The following is an 18255-nucleotide window of genomic DNA, read 5'->3' as shown; positions in this document are numbered from 1 at the left end:
GTGCTGTATGGGCGACGAGCCGCGCGCATTTCAGATATCACTCCGCGGTTCCACCGGCGCGATAGCTCTTCGCGTGCAGTTGGCTGAAAGTGGTCCTGGTTTCGAAATACGCTCCTCCCATCGCCGGAGATGAGCTCGGCGTGGTGCGATCTTTGATGGCTATTTTATAGGGAAATAGGCCGCGTAGAGTCATGATTTATGAATTTCTAAGATGCTTAGAACCAGGAGAGTGAGTTATCGCCATATTTAGGCGATCTCAGACACCCCTTATCAGGGCACCTTTAAAACTACTTCGTTTGTCCAATCCAAAACTTGTTCACACAGCATTGAGTTCAAGTGTGGTTCCATTGAGAATCTGACGTATTCCTGCTAGGATTTTTTAATCACTAACATGTTAATATTATCAATAACTCTGTCAACCTGTGTTCTTATTAACTTCTATTTATCACGGCAGTTTCAATATAATAAGGAAACTAAGCGAAGATGATAAGTTCTCAAGCAGCACAACCAGGAAAAGGACAAGGAACTGCGTGATCCTCGCGAAGAATTTTATCTCGAAGCATAAACTTCACGCGTGCGCAGCTTAACGTGGAACAGAAAACACAAACACACATTTTATCTCGAAGCTACAAAATTTGAATAATTCAAAGATATGGTATTAAGACAAAATAAGTTCAGTCCCCAGACCTATGTGGGAACGTGTCAGCTGATTTGGTATGCTTGAGCCAAGCTGAGAAGTTCAGTTAAACTAAAATCTATATCGCATTCAAGCGTCCAGGGGAATTGTAAATTCTAGTCGAATTCAAAATGTAGCCAAAACAAAAAAAAAATCCATCCGAATGAAAAAATTTGAGTTGCCCTGAGCATTAAGCCGATTTGGAACGTTCAGCCATGTTTAAACTTTCCGTAGATTGAATGCATCAACCGAAACCAGATGGCACCAGAAAACAATCAAGGAAGCCTATTCATGGGTACCAGGCAGCATCAATTAAATGTTTTCACGTCTAGAAAATGCAACGTCAAGACATTTCAAACGTGTTACTGCTGTCATGATATCATAATGTTATGATCCATCAATGGCACTACATGACGTCGACATGACCTTGATATGAAAACCCAAGCACGAAGCCACAGGGGGGGGGGGGGGGGGGGGGCATGCTTTGAAATCTTCCATTTGCAAGGGGCCTCCTCTCCCCCCTTTTCCTCATACAGCATTCTGTCACGGGCGCCCCCCCCCCCCCCCCCCCCCCCCCCCCCGAAACAAAATCCTGGCTGCGTGCCTGTGATAACCTACAGGATCATTTAAAAAAATGGGGTTAGCATAATGACGGTAAACTATCAAATTGACTATCAAAAATAATCGATTGTGTTTTCTAAATTATCGATAATGTAGAAAAATTTAGTCCATTCCTTACAGTAGTATTTACAGTCACCTATCAATTGTTTGGTGTTGACTAACTATCGATAGTTGGCTCTCGATTGACCATCACTACTCAACGATAGTCAACTTTTGGAAAAGTCTGAAGTGTTGATTATAATACCTATCTAAAACGATTGTGTACACTGCTGTGTCTGCACAAGAACTCGAAGGTCGATCGATTGCAAAATGATACACTCCGGACTTCTTGGCCACCGGCACACGCGCACTGGTCCAGTAGCTCTGACAGGGTTCCATCAGTCCTTGTTTAAGACGATACTTATTTCTTATCTTTATTTCAGTCAGTTCAGACAATACATTTAGTCTGCAGTACTAAGGCAAAGGACAAGAATTAAGGTCTGATGAGGCTTCGGCACCGCTATATAAATGAAATATTAATAGACAATGAAACTCGTCGTCAGCAGAGCACACTAAAACAAGAACCACTCTTAAATAAAATATAATGAATAACCAAATATACGTATCAAAGACATTTATATAGTACACATTTTCGATACTATAAAGCTATATATAATACTATTAAACAAGGAAGCATACAGAAAAGCAGAGATAGCAAAGGGGAATAAACCAGACATTTCAGATCAGTTTGTAATATTTGTGGGCAACAAAGTTTCTTTCACAATGTTTTTGTATGCGTTTAGTAATATATTTGGCGTAATAAGCGTATCAAAATAACGGTGTCTATTAAGAAAGTTTGGAATTTAAACTAAGAGTGTCTGCACATGTTTGTCCCGATTTTGGGGTGCATATACTTGTAATTTCGAGTGTTGTAATGGTGGTCGGGACTAGTGCATGCAGACAGATAGCTAGGTTGTTGAAGTTTATGGTCATGGAATATATAGAGTGCAAGTTTATAAATGTAGAGTTGTTCAAAGGTCAACATTCTATACTTCTCAAAAAGCGGGGCTGTATGTGCATCATAAGCAGAATTTTGCATTAGACGAACAGCTTCTTTTTGGTAATGAATGTAGATGTGCGATGTTTATCTTTGTTGTCTGACCCCAGACAAGAAAGCAGTAGTGAACCTTGAAGTATACCAGCGCAAAATATGGTTGATACTTCAGCCATTCTGCTAAAAGATGCTTTGCAGACGAAATTAGGCCTGTTGATTTTGAGATTTCGTTTCGTATTTTATTTGCATGGTGTGTCCAATTTACATAGTGTGTCCAATTGTGGCGTTTGTTAAACCACACTCCAATAAGCTTATGATTATCGACACGTTCAATTAGAGCTCTTCGAACTACAGTTCAACATGTGCATTGTGGACGCGATTTATTGAGGAAATTTTTTTATATCGTTTGTCTTTTTTGTATTTCCAGACAAACCGTTAAGGCCCGTTCACACTCTTGCGACCGAGTACGACTGAGAGAGACGAGATCTCTTAAGACTTGTTAAATGTTTTTAGAATGAGGGAACACACTGGGCATTGTGGCGCCATATATGCGGTGACCCTGGAACTGCATTTCACAAGAGCGAAGGTTTTGCGGGATTTCATAGGTCAAATGTGCGTAATACCCATAGAAAGGCTCGTTTATAACATTGACAAAAGTTTTTCGAGCCAAGAAAGAAGGGATAATGCGCGAGAAATAAAAAAAAAATATATGCCGGACCGCCGAGTTTACACTGCTTCCCAATAGATGGCGCCAGTGTGTTTTCTGGTTTAAGAAGTTTTAAGGAACCCAGGTCTAAGAAGTCGCAAGAGTGTGAACGGGCCTTTATCCACCAGCCAGGATGAAAGTTCAATGAAATATTTGTTTCTTGTGGTCTCTAGTTCACCAAGATTGGCCCCCGAAAAAAAAAAGTATTTGTATCATCGGCGTACAGTATTAAATATTCGGTAAATGATACACTAGTCATTTATTTGGACGAGGAACAGTAAAGGTCCCAGTATCGAGCCTTGTGGTACGCCATATTTGATTAGCCTCTGCATACTGGTCAATTCTTCCTCATTCGTGAAAAGCTGTTGGTCTTAATGTACACTGAACTGTAGAGCATAAGCCAGTGTTGACCCTTACTTTATTAGCGAAGTACACCAGGCTTTGCAGACAAAGTATGCTTGTAGTTTCCAGCAAGCGTGTCAAGTCGCATTTAGCTAGTCCCTCAGGTGGGTCGATGATGGGCATGACACTCGTATCAGGAATGTGGCTGCTTTCCGATGGTTCCCCAGACAGGGTTCTTAATAAATAGATGACCCCGTCGCCCCATCTGATGATATCGATATAATTAGAAGACGAAGAGAGGACATAAAAGAGGTGGACGGGAAAGAGCGCACGAGGCGAAGGGTCACCACGGAACAGCCAGCGGCCGGGCCAGGACTAGGCACTTGGGATGCGCCCCAAACCAGGAACAAACTGCCAGATCACAAGCTAGTCTGCTGCTGCTCTCTAGAGTCAACTCGTCGGCGCGATACGAACCTCTGTGTGGTTCAGCGCCGAGAGGAAACCACGAACTCCCACTCCCCGACGTCCCACCACGGTGCACTGGATCCATTCTGATCTACCTACCATCATCATTTTGCCTCGCTACGACCTCACTGTCACCAAGAAGAACACACCCCAATGCCTTGAACCCTAGGACTGACCCGGACTGTACACAACCCGATCATTAGTTAGTTTTATTAACATCAATTGCAGATTTTCTTCTATGTCTCGTCTTTTTTTATCTTAACATTATATTTTTTTATTAATTCGAATCTTTTTTCAATAAACCTGACTGGTTCGATTGGCTTATTCGTGTCGTTTGATTACTCGAAAGAACAAGTAATTGAACGCTACTTCAAAAGGCAACTATTACTTTTCCGGTTGCTTCAGAAGGTCAATTTCCAAACCGATTTAGAAATGGGCCTTTTGTACTATCTATTTGTAGATTAGAATCACCGGATTACAAACTGCACATTATCTCAATTTTTCTGTAACACCACCCGCTTATTTTACAACACAAAAAGAACTCACGTTTTTCTGTAACAACTTAGCTTTGCCATTATTTGGTCGTTTTCCAATTCGGATGACGTTTCCATTTTGTTTATGACCGGGGTTCCGTGTTTTCGGAGTTTATTTTTAGTGAAATTCAGAGGATCTTTTTCGGTGTTACTTTTTCACCAAAAGTTTGGGGTTTATGGGTGCTTATATTTGCCGCATTAAACAAACAATCTTAAAAAATCGGAGTTAAACTTATTGTGTACCCATTTCTTTTCAAATTTAAAGTATAAGTATATAATGACGAAACAAAACATTCACCTCTATCGAATTATGTGTCTTTAGCTGGGTTTGGCACTTCGCCTTTCCCATTGGAAATACTTATTGTTTCACGACAAATCTTGCAAACAAATGTTGCTTGAATAAACGTCGATGCTTTCAAACCACTAAACACCTAAATTTAATCACTGGGAAGCATTGAAGATCCAAATGTCCTGCACTCCTATGAAATTTACGAGTTCATATTTCTTTTTTCTGTTTTATAAAAAAAAACAAAAAAAAAAACGATCCCTCCTCCTTACAGATTCACAAATAGTATGGTCCAAACTGGATTTCAGAAATATTACTTTTCCAGTGACTAAGGAATGCAATGAGCCGTTGTCTTGAACGAACCTTGACGATATATACTTTGAATTCCTTGTTTTAAGAGTTCATCTCTCCTGAAATTAAGAGTGTGCTTTTCGCAGTTTATTTTTCACCAAACATTAAGGGTTTATCGGAGTTTATTTTTGTTAGATACGCAACTTCTTTAAAAAAGTTTGAGTTTAATTTTATAGTGTTCTCAATTTTTTGAAATTCAAAAAATAAAATAAAAAGTCACGCAGAAGACATTTAAGGCTGCTTGCATGTTTCTTGCTTGTTGCCGGAGTATAATGCAAAAACATTAAAGTCCGGTGGTGAAATCTCGCTCCCCCACTGCGCCGGCGCAGCGCCTCTGCCGGCTTCATGGCTGCTGTGACGAAGAATTTACGTTCTGCTTTTCTTTGTGTTTATTTCTGAGCCGCGTCCATTTTGACCACGAGCGGCGCTTGTCTGACGACGTATTTTTATGGTCATTTTTCGGGGACAACGCCGACGCCTTTTTGCGTAATGGGGCATATAAGGCCTTCGCCTTAATAATTTCCGGACACAAAAGTACCCTAAATTCGTCAAAGCTCACCAGAAACGAACGATATTTATGTAGCTGCATTTGGCACTGGCGCCCTTGGCATCGGCACTACTAACTATTCCGCGACAAACGTTATGAAACGTTGCCTCAATATCAGTCGATACTTTGAAATATGTAAACTTCCGGTCATTGCGGCTGGGAAGCATGGAAGCTTCATCTGTCATTCTCTGCCATTGAAATCTATGGGTTCACAGCTTTTAATGCGTAAGCATTACTGTCCCATGAAGAGAGCCGACGTCATCAGCTTTGAAGCCGCGCCAAACGGCACCTTAAATCCTTTCTCCAAGTGAAGCCAGCTCAAGCTATGAAACTACGCGAGAAACCTAGCCAAACGGCACCTAGTTTCCATGATCCCGAAGGAGGGGAGCAAAGCTGATGGACTTCGGCTTCGGTGCCATTGGCTGGCGCGCGTCGACGAGGCTCCCAGTGGCCGCTATGCGTCAGTTTCAACGACCGCCACCCCATGGCGCTGCGTGTCCGCGAGGCAGCGGCTTCTCCGCTCCACGCCCAAGGCCAGGGCGCCGAGGGCAGCACGCGCGCTCGACCGTCGACGCAAGTACGCCGCAGACGAAAGAAAAGAGCTGAAGAGCGGCGTGCATGCTTTCGCATTCACAACTCATAAGAACTCATACGTGTATTTCGAGCCCTCTATTGATATAAGAACACTACTCATTCTTCCTGTAAAAAGCACTGATAATGTGGTCCACCTTGGAAGAATAAACAATGTCATTTGTCGTGACCCAGAGGACCGGGACCCGCCGTTCCGGTCGAACCTTGACAAACTAAAAGGTAAGGTAAACATCCTTTTCTCAAGAGTCTGAGATTTCGAAGCAAACTAAATGGCTTATCGGTCCTCAGGACCACTGGCCCTGTGCTCCTTATAAATGTATTTGTAAAGCATCGTCTCTTTTATTTTTATCTTGCCGTCATGAGCTCAAATTTCTGATCTTTTCGGATAGATGTGCAAAAAGTTTATCGGCTAACATATTTTTTTTTTTTTTTATGGTGTGAGAAAGGAAATTTATTTTAAAGCACGGAAGCCTAGACACACGGTAGCCTCCTTTGGTCAATAGTCTGAGATTTGAAAGGAAACTAAAGCGGCCTCTCATCGGGCCCACTCCTTTTGTGCGTTAACAGATCATGTCGTTTTTTTCTTCCGTTAAAATTTTGGAATTTGGAGTTTTCAGGTTGATCCGACCTGAAAAGAATTTAACCGGTATCCGTTTTTATTTTATTTTATCGGATTTATTCGGAAAAGGGGGCCCTACTTTTGACTCAATTTTGTAAAAAAAGTGAATGGAGTGGGCACTTAAATTTGGTTAAATTATAATTTCGACTAGAATCCCCAATTCGGCCGAACGATCAAATTTTGTTAAATGCCGAGTTAGTCTAGAATCTTGGATTCGGCCGGATGCTTCAGTTTGGCTCAAGCATCTCAACTCGGCTGAGAGGTTTGATTTATAAGTATTACTGACTGAGGTGTCACCAGCGTGCTGACTGAACTATGTCTTACTATGATTTAGCGTTTCCTTTGTAAATAAAAGCTTCTTGTACGAAATCCCCGTGGCACATGCTAACAACAATTTCCTGTCTCTGATTCCCATTTGTGTTTGCGTGGGACATATTGAGCTGCTTTCCACACTCCACTCCATGCTCCGAACAAAATGGTTCATTAACTTGCCCCGAAAACTAATAAGAGTTCCAAAGATCGGCTGTTCTTTCAGTTCCGGCAGCCATCCAATTAAAAAGAGGGATAAAAAAGGCCATTGGTGTTCTTCTGTCGAACAAGGGATGTGCAGAAATCCTTTAATTTATTTAGGTCTTAAAGAAAATACGAGCAATACCGCCGAAAAAATATCACGATATTTCATAGCAATAATCAGAGTGCACGTTCTTACTGAATATTCAAAAATTCACGAAATTGTTTTATTTTCATCTCATTCGTTCGTTTGCACGTGTAGGGTCCCACTATTTACTCAACAGAGAAATTCGCGCCCTGTTTTTACCTATACAAGCTTCATATTTCTGTTGGCGCAGAAGTTTCGTGTTCAATCTCATGGTGTCCATACGAATTTCCAAAATAATCTAGTTTTCAGAGAATAACAACAACAATAAAAAAGAGCAGTCCCGCGTCACAGCGGTAACTGCGACACATGACGACGAAATCGTTGGCTTAATTGACTCGGTTCTCACCAGCATGCACCTCGCAGTTCTCATTGCAACGAACGGCGAGACGCGCGTCACCGCCAGCCAGCATGTCTTTCAGCGTCATGCAAGAAGCGCGACGCTATAGAGCACGTGGCGACGCCAAGACACCAGCGTCTGCCGCTTTGCGCCGTACTCTCGTTGATCTTCAGCGCGTTTGCCGCTTGGGGCTTCTTATGAAAACACTCATGATGACGTAACACACAGGGCCTGTTTCTAGGTGGTATTAGATGGACGGATACGGCTAGACCCTTTGAATCGGGTGGCGGCTCGCGCCACCTAGGTGAAGGTTTTAATTTCGACGATTAACTCTGATTAAATTTGGAATTAGGAATGACAAAGAATTTTCTGTCGCGACGTTACAGCAATTGTGGCCATCTAGCGAGCACTACTCAAGACTCATACTCACGTTTGTTCCACAGAAACCGTATAATAAAGTGGGGTGTTAACGCTGCGGCGTAGCTCTGTGCTAACGCGCCGGCTTCACACGCAGCGGACCCAGGTTCAATCCCCAAAAGCGACAGGCTGTTTTTTTTTTTTTAGTTTTTTTTTTAGGCAGTTGGCAATATTGTGAGGGACGCCGTACGCCCTGTTAAGCCAACTACCACTTATACAACTGCAACAACTGCGCGGACGTCATTTCCAATGGTGGGAAGAATTCATAAGAACTACGGCTGTAAAAAGGAGAGAAGATCGAACTCCTTCAATTTTCAATTCATGATTTCACTTGACATTTATTTATCAACATTTCTCGTAACCTCTTAAATACCTAAATAGTTTGGAGGAATGTCTACAACATTGCTCTGCCGTCTGACTGATGCATTTATCTTTTTTTTTTCTTTTTTGTGCATCTTAGTTGTTAGACAGTGCAAAAGCCAGGATGTCCTGCCCTTTCCAACTTCAACTGGATAGCGATAAGCACTGAATGATTTGCCGATCTCTGGACAGCTGTTATTCATTCTGCGGGAAAGCTAATAAACTATTTTGTTTGAAGCATGGCGTAGTGTGTGCACAACTGCTCAATGTGGCAAACAACCCAAACACAAAGTAATTGGAGGCTGGCAATTGTAGCTATTGTGTGTCACGAGGACTTTTGGAGTGCAGGTAGTTTTCATTTTCAATGAAAGTGCTAAATCACGACGTAAACATAGTTGAGTAATCCAAGCACACTGCGGATACCTTGGTCAATCATAAGTCCAACCTTCCATCCAAATCGAAATGCTTCAGCCAAACTAAAGCATCCGGCCGAATTGTATACTCTATCTAAACAGGTCATTTAGTCGAATTAAAGCTTCTGCTCAAATTGGTGATAGCCAAATTGGGCATTTAGACAAATTTGAGCTTCCAGCCAACTTCGCTATTTCAGCCACATTGAGCCATCAGCCAAGTGGAGAACTCAGCCAGAATAATATAGTGCAACAACTACAAGAACGACCATGGACGTCATTTCCAGTGGGAAGAAGAGCCCAGAACAGCTATAGCTGATAAAAGCAGAGGAGAGCACCTTTGGACACCAAAATGTGTGATTTGAACACAATTTCATTTTTTTTAAAGAGGACGGGTTGACTGTTTTAACAGCTAATAAAAACACAGATCCTAAAGTAACCATCAAGCTTCGCTTTGAAAGGTTTTTGTAGAGCTCGAAGCTCACAGTCCCAGCCAAGAACCCCACAAGCCACCACGTAAAGTGTCTAGACAAAGAGTCTCGTTTCCCCTCGTGCAGCCGGGTAACAGTCATTTTATTGTTTGTTATTAGCAAGATCTAGAACCTGATGAATTGAACATCTCGCAGTAATTTTTCCTAGAAATAGGTTTTCTGAGTAGTGGAAATCCCGGAAACCGACGAGAGGTGGTTATAAAAAGAGTAAGGGCAACGGGCACTTTAGTTACTCTCTAAATGTAGTCTCATTACTCTTGTGAGTAATGTGATAAAATGATGTAACATAATAAAATCAATAAAAACATTGTAATTCGATTACTTGTAATTAGTATCGCATGTATCTGCTCCGTTCCCACTGTGTAGCCACCTAGTCACACCAAAACATATACTCCTGTGGCTTTTAGAAAGTCCTGTTCCAGCTCGTCACAAACAACCAAGGGGCTAACTGCCCCCCCCCCCCCCCCCCCTCCTTCTAGAAAAAAAAAAGTCATAGAAAGAGAAATCCATGAACAGCACATATATCTCGTTTCTACTGCTTGAGGAAAGCTTCCTTGGGCCACAGCTCCATTTCGCGCTCTATCCAGTACCGTGTTAGCCAGAAGGTACTGTAGCTTTGAGTTACTTTCCCATTCATCGTAACTTTACAAAGATTAAGCGTAGTAAAATTAAATTTTTATAAAGTCATGAAACAGAAATATTTCGATCTTAAAGTCAATACCACGAGTTTATGAGTGTTTGTGCAGTTGGGACGAAAAAAAACTGTTTTCGACTGTGCTAGGAACCGACCATCCGTAAAGCAGCTAGAGGGAATCAGCCCAACAGCAACTATGCTAACGGCAGGGCTCTATGATCTGGTGTGGGCTGCCGTCTACTTAAATGTGTGTTAGCGCACCGCAGCTCGGAGCGCGTGGAGCAAAAGCTCCCCTTGCAGAACCCAGGGATCCTGGGTTCAATCCGAACCCCTGCCCATTTCCGTCTGGATGAGCATCGTACCGGCGTGCAGTACGATGCTACGAGCGCGATGCACATTTATAGCCTTAAACCAGTCTCTCCTCATTTCAAAGGCAGACCGAGCGTACGCTTTATTAGCACGAACTTCAATTTTTTTTTTTTGCTTTTCTGTTTTATAATTTTTACTGATTTTTTGAGTTTTCTAAAAGCACTCATCACTGAAGCATGTTGCAAACCCACTTGTCATTAAAGGGTAGAACAAAAGTATCTCTATCCCAAGAAACAACATTAACATAATTCTAGTGGTGTCATCACTTTAGGAAATGAAGCGGCCGTGTGTGTAGTAAGGTGTGCTAATGATACAGGGGGGGGGGGGGAGTATATATTTATAAAATACCTTGCAAAGATTATCATATCTCTTTGAAGCATTGCATTCCAGCAAAGTGCCAACTTCAGTGGAACAACGAAGGGCTCAAAAATTTACATCAGATTAAAATATTCCTTAGCAAAGGCGAGAGTGCCCGACGTTGAGAAGGACTCTATGAGGTGGTCTCTGCAGGTTACGATTAATTTATCACACACGTCCAACACTTGTGCACCTCTTGAGAGTGCAGGTTGCTCCAGAATGTTGACACTGCAGCATACCTTTAGGCATTGCACGCATTCTAATCGAATACCCTGCGTTACCCATACGAATATATCCTTGAAAATACTTCTTAGAACTTAAAAAATGGCACATTCCTCTAAACTTAATATTGTTTCTACGTGATGAACCGCTCACACCACACAATTGTTTACTGAATATTCTCATGGCTATCGGCCCTATGCACCAACAGTGTTTTTATTTTACACCTCCATATTGTGACCATATCTTATACACTCATGCACATTTAGGTTCGTAACTTTACACATTAGCAGCTACTATAGAAATTTTCTCTATATAAACCTTGCATTTCAATAGTTGGAGCTCTTGGTGCGTGGTTCCTTCAGATGCGTACTTCGATCAACCAACCAACCAACCAATTCAGTCCCTTTTGCAAAAAAAAAAAAAAAAACGCTAGAAACATAAGAAACACAAACAGAAACACAAACCACACGGCAGGATGACTTTCAACTTAACACACAAGGTTTAATTGCGGAAAACAGTGGGCTTCCGGTGCCCCCCCCCCCCCCCCCTTCCTCGAAAAATCGAATTGACATTGGACCTGGGAAGTGACATATTCTTATAAATTTCGTCATAAACCTGGGGTTTCAGCCTGCACCATGTAATTTGCGATGCAGAGTGCCGGGACATCTGGGTCTTCTAGTAAGAGCTTCCGCTACAGTGCTCCAGGAGCTGCAAAGCGCTCAGACACACCCGGTCACCGAACTCTCCGTGTGAATGATACTAATAACGCGTATACAACTCGACTTTTTGTCATTCTTGAATTTGGAAACACTGCACAAAGGCTAAAACCTGGAGAAAGGTGTAGTTCTTGTGCACGTAACCTCAACATGAGGGCGATTTCAAGCAATATCAGGCAGTTTTCATTACCATGCACAGATGAATACTCTGCAGCAAGAATGTTCATATAAAACACTTATTTTAAAACTCGAAACTTGCGTTTCATGAGCGGTGGGAATATTTAACGCACAATGCGTTAAACGGCTTGCTCTTAGCCACCTCCTGTAAAGCACACTTGCGAAAGAGCATCACACAAATTTAAAGTCAGCGTTCGGCTGTAACTCGTCTCCTCCATGATTGAAAACAATTAAGTCCCAGCCGAACGCTGGCACAGCCCTTGCGTTCAATATGTGCCCAGCGCTAGCCTCCATAGGTAAGTAGGAAGCGAAATAAGTAAACTCAAAAATCGCGTGTGCACATCTGAATCACCGGCCCTACTTTATAACCAAGCTGCTTTAAGCCTGGGAGGAACCGGACAAAAGTGCAGAGGTCACATATCCGTAGATGGTTGAGGGTGTTGGTTTCTAATTTACGATGACAATAGAGGGACACGAAAGAAAAATACGCAACACCGGTTGTGTTGTCTATTTATCTTCCATATCCTTTTTTTTTTTTTTTGTTATCGTAAATAAGTCACATACCTCTTGCTCGTTTTCTAATAAAAATACGCCTGCATTTCTGCTTGTAGATAATGAGCTTTGGTGTAAGTGAGAACTATCATGTTCATAGCGTTGGACTCTTTTAGCTTTGACGGCTTTTGTTCTGTCCAGCCTCTCCTCTTTATTTGTTATTATTTTAATAGCACCGTCTCTCGCCGGTAGCACAAAGTAGCCAATCAGAATAATTGGTCGGGTCAACTTCTACGCCCTCCTTATCTCTCCTTCCATCCGCACAACCTCACTGGATATATAAGGAGAGAGTGTACATGAGGAGAGGCGGAACAAAACGTGCGGGTGCTTCGGATGAAATTGGAAGACGCGAAATAGCAGGGACAAAGCTCAGGTCTGCGACTAAACGAGACGCGAACATCGCGTTCCACTCGCGATGAAGCGCTTTGGCGTCTAGCGCACACCAGCTCGGAGCACGTGGAGCGAAAGCTCGCGCTGCAGAACCCAGGGATCCTGGGTTCGAGCCCCACCCCTGCCCGTTTCGATCTGGATGAGCATCGCACCGGCGTGCGGTCGTGTATCACTACTGCGTGGTGCACGTTAAAGACCCCAGGCTAGCGGCTGTACCGCACTGGCTAAATTGCTCATCTACAGCTGGGAGACTCGTCGCCCCTGTGAGGCAGACCAAGTTCTAGGCTGTATAAACACACACACAACCCAATTTTTTTTAAGCGCTTTGGCGGGGCATTCTTTTACAGACTACTCGCGGAGACGTTCGCGTCGTCGATTCAAGAAATGCAAGCCAAGTTCCTCAGTGCAACATTCCCTGGGAGAGACACACAATATATTGTGTGTTACCTCGCCTTTTGTCACGATAGTGTGGGAAAGGCGTGAAGGCATTCATTTTCCTATTAAACAAAGCAACACAAACTATTGTGAATTAAAAATAGTACTCCCGGTATATTTTATAGAGTTCCCACACAATGGGTCAGATATCTAGGGTACCTACGGAAAAATCTCTCGTGTGAAACGGCGCCGTGTTGTTTGAAGGCCGGTGGCGTCGCTGCGTTTCCATAGGAGCTAAGCCTTTTTCTTTCTTTACTTTTCCCTCAGGTGAATTTGCTCTTTGCAAATTTTACGAAAAAAAAAAATGCACCATCTGTGGGCAACGCTGCACAGAGTCGTAGCGCGATAGGTTAAGAAACCGAATTTTGCGGTCGATTTAAAGAGCCTGGCGTCGCCTTGGATCACCCTGTAGAGTCGATTCAAAACAATGCAAGCCGTTTCTTACCCCATGATTACCTTCGAAAATCCAGCGTATTTGCAGTAAAATATGCTCTCGACTTGTGCCTATTGTCTGAAAGAACTAATCTCTCCCATCTTGTCATCTTCCACGAAAGTATTCAATTCCTCCTCCTCCTTTCGTGACATTTACTTACAACCGCCATTACACATTTAAATGCTCCTTGACCATAACATAAATATTAAGCCATTATACGCGAGGTTTAATAATTTTAGAATTCCTCGCTGGCTCTTGCCATTAATAACTGGAAATCTTCTAGGCCCTTAGATGGGGAACAATAAAGAAAACGGACGAAGACAACAAATTGTTGTGCTCGTCCAAATTATTGCTCCCCATCTCAGTGTCTACATTATGTCGATTCATTACCAGCTCGCCTGCACTCTATCACTGCTTACAAATAACCGGAAATCTTTTCTTCCATTAATTGTAAGTGAAACTAATCACAATAAATTCAGAAATATCGGCAAGGTACACCTCCCAACTATTCATAATTACCATGTTAAGTTACCACCACCACGTGTTACTTCTTGATTATTATTTATTTTTTTTTAATTTTTGTTGTCGATATTTGTATATACCAAGTTCCTAATTAATGAGCTGTATTTTTTTCAGAGTTGCATGGTTTTCAAATTTCTCTTGTCCCCTCCCCCCCCCCCCCCCCCCTTCATGTAATGTACTTTTCATGAACCGTTGAGGGATAATAAAATGAAATGAATAAAATGGAGTCCTCGCGCTTTTGTTTCCCCCTAACCAACCACAGCACTTCTTTGGTTACCTCGTCATTGCGCGTTCCCTGCGCTCTAGCTAAAGAAAACGGTCAGCTAGAAAGATAGGGACCCTATCGTTCTAGCTGACTTTCCTTTTGCATTATGTAAGTACCAACTAGCTCAACTTCAGCCTCCTATTCAGCTCTTGCTATGTTGCCCTTTCATTTGCGTGCCTCTCCCCGCATGTTGATCCGGGAAAGACGTGTCCTCTACTCCGCTGTCAGACAAGCACGTTAAAAACCTTCAGAACGAACTCCTTTGAAGGGTCGGCGAACAGCGCACGATGATAAGCGCAAGATCGCAAGCTAATTCGTAGATTCCTAAGAGGAGTTCGTGCTGAAGGCCTTTAAAGAGCCCGTCTGACAGCGGTATATGGCGAGCAAGTGTTTAGAAATGCGTCTTCGGCGCATAGAAACGAAAAGAGCAGCACGCCAATCAATGGGCGATAAGCAGAACGCCCGATAATGAGGCAGCTAATCGCGAGCCTTCATTGGTTGAGGTCAGGGCAAAGCAAAAGCACGTGGGCGCCTTTGGAGACTAAAGAAACACACGAGGTGCGCAAGAAGCACACGAATTCACTCGCCGTATACGGCGAGCAAATTCGTTTTATATAAGGATGTCTTATATATAAGACATTCTTGCCGCATAATCAGCGCTGGCAGCATCATTATATCTACAAATTGAACGTTGCCATTTTCATCAGAGCATGGAGACGTGGCTTGATATAAATGTCACTTCTTTTTTTTATTCCAAACAAGACTGGTAGTCCTACGGAGCCTTTTTAAATGCAGAGATAGGAATAAAGTCATCTTGCTGAGGGGCATTCGATGCACATTCAATCAAAGTTTCCCCTTCAGGAGCGAGCCTTGTATCCGCCGTAGCCATGATGACCGTAAGCTGGCTGACCGTATCCTGGACGGCCATATCCAGCCGCACCGTATCCAGCCGCACCATATCCAGTCGCTCCATATCCAGCCACGCCATATCCAGGCGCACCATATCCAGCCGGACCATATCCAGCCGGGCCGTATCGAGCCGGGCCGTATCCTGCTGGACCATATCCTGCCGAACCGTATCCTGCCGGCCCGTATCCAGCCGGACCGTATCCTGCTTGACCGTAACCGGGACGAGCGTATGGATCCCTGCCATATCCGTACCTCCCAGCGTATCCGTATGCGGGACCTGCGGCCGCGCCGTACGCCGATGCCCCGAGGGCGCCAGGGGCCCTCGCGCCTGGCCCGCTGACCACAGGGTTGGCGTTGAAGACTGCGTCGGCACTCTGCCCTGGGGCCGTGCCCGGCTCGTTAGTTTCCACGGTGGCCCTGAATCCTCCGGCGTCAGCCACGTAGTTGACGCGGCGGAAGAGGCCGTTGGGGTCCGTGTAGCCGTACGAGCCGGTTCTGGAGTTGCTGGCGTCGGCGTCCTCCTTGTGGAACAGCCTGGTGCCGAACTCGTCCACCGTGTCGTAGCCGAAGCTGAACGGCACCGACGGCTGCAAAGAGGGTTTGGGGAAGTCACATGGAGGTTGACGGAGGTAGTGGTTATAGAAGTAAAATTCTTAATTACAAAAGCGCAAAGGACAAGGACAGGACAAAGAATGAACAGGACAAGCGCTTGTTCTGTTCATTCTTTGTCCTGTCCTTGTCCTTTGCGCTTTTGTAATTAAGATGTTTAACCAACTAGCCCAACAGTTAATTTTAATTAAGTAAAACTCAAAGGGTTTTTGGGTGAAGTGGATTCAAATGCCCCGGGATGTGCTGATGACACGGTAGCTTTAACAAGACCGGCTGGACGGACCTCCGCTGGGCCAATCACTTTGATTTCGTTTTCAGTGTTAAGACAAGAGCACTTTCAAGTGCTTCATGCACTTGTATGTTAAGTGAAAATTTTTTTTTTTGTGTTTGTTTGGGATCTAGCTTAGCCCATTCCTAGAACAATAAAAAAGTTTTAAAATAAGAACAAAAATCGCCGGCGGTGTTTCTGTTTTAAATATGTTGCTTTTGTATTGCTGGTGTTTTAAAGCCTATTTTGTTTTAGGACGTGTGCATACTCACTATGCTGCGAGTGGCTCGCTTCAACTTTTTCGTCTAATCCCTGTCTGCAACTGTGGGCGACAATTGTAGTACGCTAGAGAGCCAATTAGCAAAGTTCACTTACGTAGGCGGAATCAGCATATTCCCCACGATACGCCCCAGACGAGTCTTCAGCATAAATGCTGGCAGCCATGTATACGACGATCAACTGAAAACAACAACAACAACAACAACATCGTGATATTTATTAACTTGCGCTTTGGTTACCGGTAACACTCCCAGTCGATGGTTGAAGACTGCTTAGATGGCTTACTTGTCCCCAAAGCGCCAGAATGTGAACAGCCTTCAACACACAGGATTAACTAAAGGGTAAGGCATGCCCATGCTAAACTGTCACTTTATTGCCAAAAGATGGTTGTTTTGTTTTCTGAAAGAAAAAAAAAAAAAGATCTGAGAAGCTAAGCGAAGAATTGAACATGTCTAAGAACTTATACTAACATTTCTTTTTCTTTACTCATTCGATTTCTTTTTCATTTTCAGGTCACAATATATTTAACCAGATTAACATCGACTCTTTGCATTTTCCCCTTTCACAACTTGAATTTGATTTTGCACGCGTGTCACAACTATTCCAAGCCATACCCAGCATTGGTAAGATAACGAACATATAATGTGTTTATCATCGTATATATAGTTCTGTTCACCCTCCAAATACATTCAAGACTAATAAAGATCGACTACTGAAAAAAATATAGTAAGTGTGAAGGCGAGCTTGTGAATGTTAACCATGTTGAATTAACCTGATACTGGGGTAAAAAGAAAAACAACAAAATGGAGAAGGGACAGAAAACAAACAGGACGGCGTGTCAAGATTACAATTCTTAAATGTTTTTACTTTCTTTTTTATGCCCCTTATTTAGATTACTTATCAATTTTATTCTCTCAGAAGAGCAGACACAAACAAGACGCTTCCAGAGATTGTTACCATATCCATTAACCGTTGAACGTATTTTTCCCCTGATGTTGCAATTCATTAACTCTGCACAAACACCCAATCGAATAGGGCACATGATTGCCGGGCAATTTCGCTCCGAGTAAACCAGGAGCGCGCCAGCCTCACCTTGGTGAGCATGTTGAAGGGACAGCTGTCGTCTTGAGAGACCTGACCGTGGGGTGTCCGAAGTTGCTGTGTCCTGGAGGAGCCCGGAGTGCACTGACTGTTTCCTGAGACACGGCCATCGTTTTATAGCCAAGGGTTGCACGTGTCCGCCACCGTCGCGCAAAGAGAGGAGGATCTTTCTGCATCTTTGCCCACACGAACGTTTCAGTCACGCTTTTTACGGTGTCTTGCGTTTGCGGCTAGATCGCACGACTCGGGAGGTTCGTTTCGTTTCCGGTGTCGTCTTTTGTCTTTTTGTCACCTCCTCTAGCCGTTCCGCAGGTAAGCGCCTGACCCATATGCACCTGGTTACTGTGACGACGAATTAGAAAGTACCAACCTTGAAAATGGGCTGTACGCTATCACGCAGCGAGGCGGTAGAAACTGAGCTTTTTAGCGTTACTTTTACTTACATTTGCCAGTCAGGTATTAAAAAACCTTCGTTCATTTAATTCCGAACTCGACGACAGAGAATTTATTTCGCGATTGGTGAATCAATTGAAAGGGTGGGGGGGGGGGGGGGGGCAATTAGAATCGAAATTAT

At 43.4% G+C, this 18255-nt stretch overlaps 1 protein-coding gene across 1 annotated transcript in view; it reads right to left on the bottom strand.

Moving 5' to 3' along the window:
• LOC115313137 (shematrin-like protein 1) overlaps positions 1–15668 on the bottom strand; it is a 78432-nt gene extending 62764 nt beyond the window's left edge. The window contains exon 1 of the mRNA XM_029972052.3: positions 15426–15668. Coding sequence (XP_029827912.3) covers positions 15426–15668 — 243 coding nt within the window. The remainder of the gene's footprint in view (positions 1–15425) is intronic.
• Between the last annotated feature and the right edge of the window lie 2587 nt (positions 15669–18255).

This window comes from Ixodes scapularis, unplaced genomic scaffold (genome assembly GCF_016920785.2).
Source record: "Ixodes scapularis isolate PalLabHiFi unplaced genomic scaffold, ASM1692078v2 PGA_scaffold2__306_contigs__length_199485367, whole genome shotgun sequence".
Classification (NCBI taxonomy): domain Eukaryota; kingdom Metazoa; phylum Arthropoda; class Arachnida; order Ixodida; family Ixodidae; genus Ixodes; species Ixodes scapularis.
Note: the sequence above shows the minus strand (reverse complement) of the source record. Positions and strands in the feature narration are given on the sequence as shown.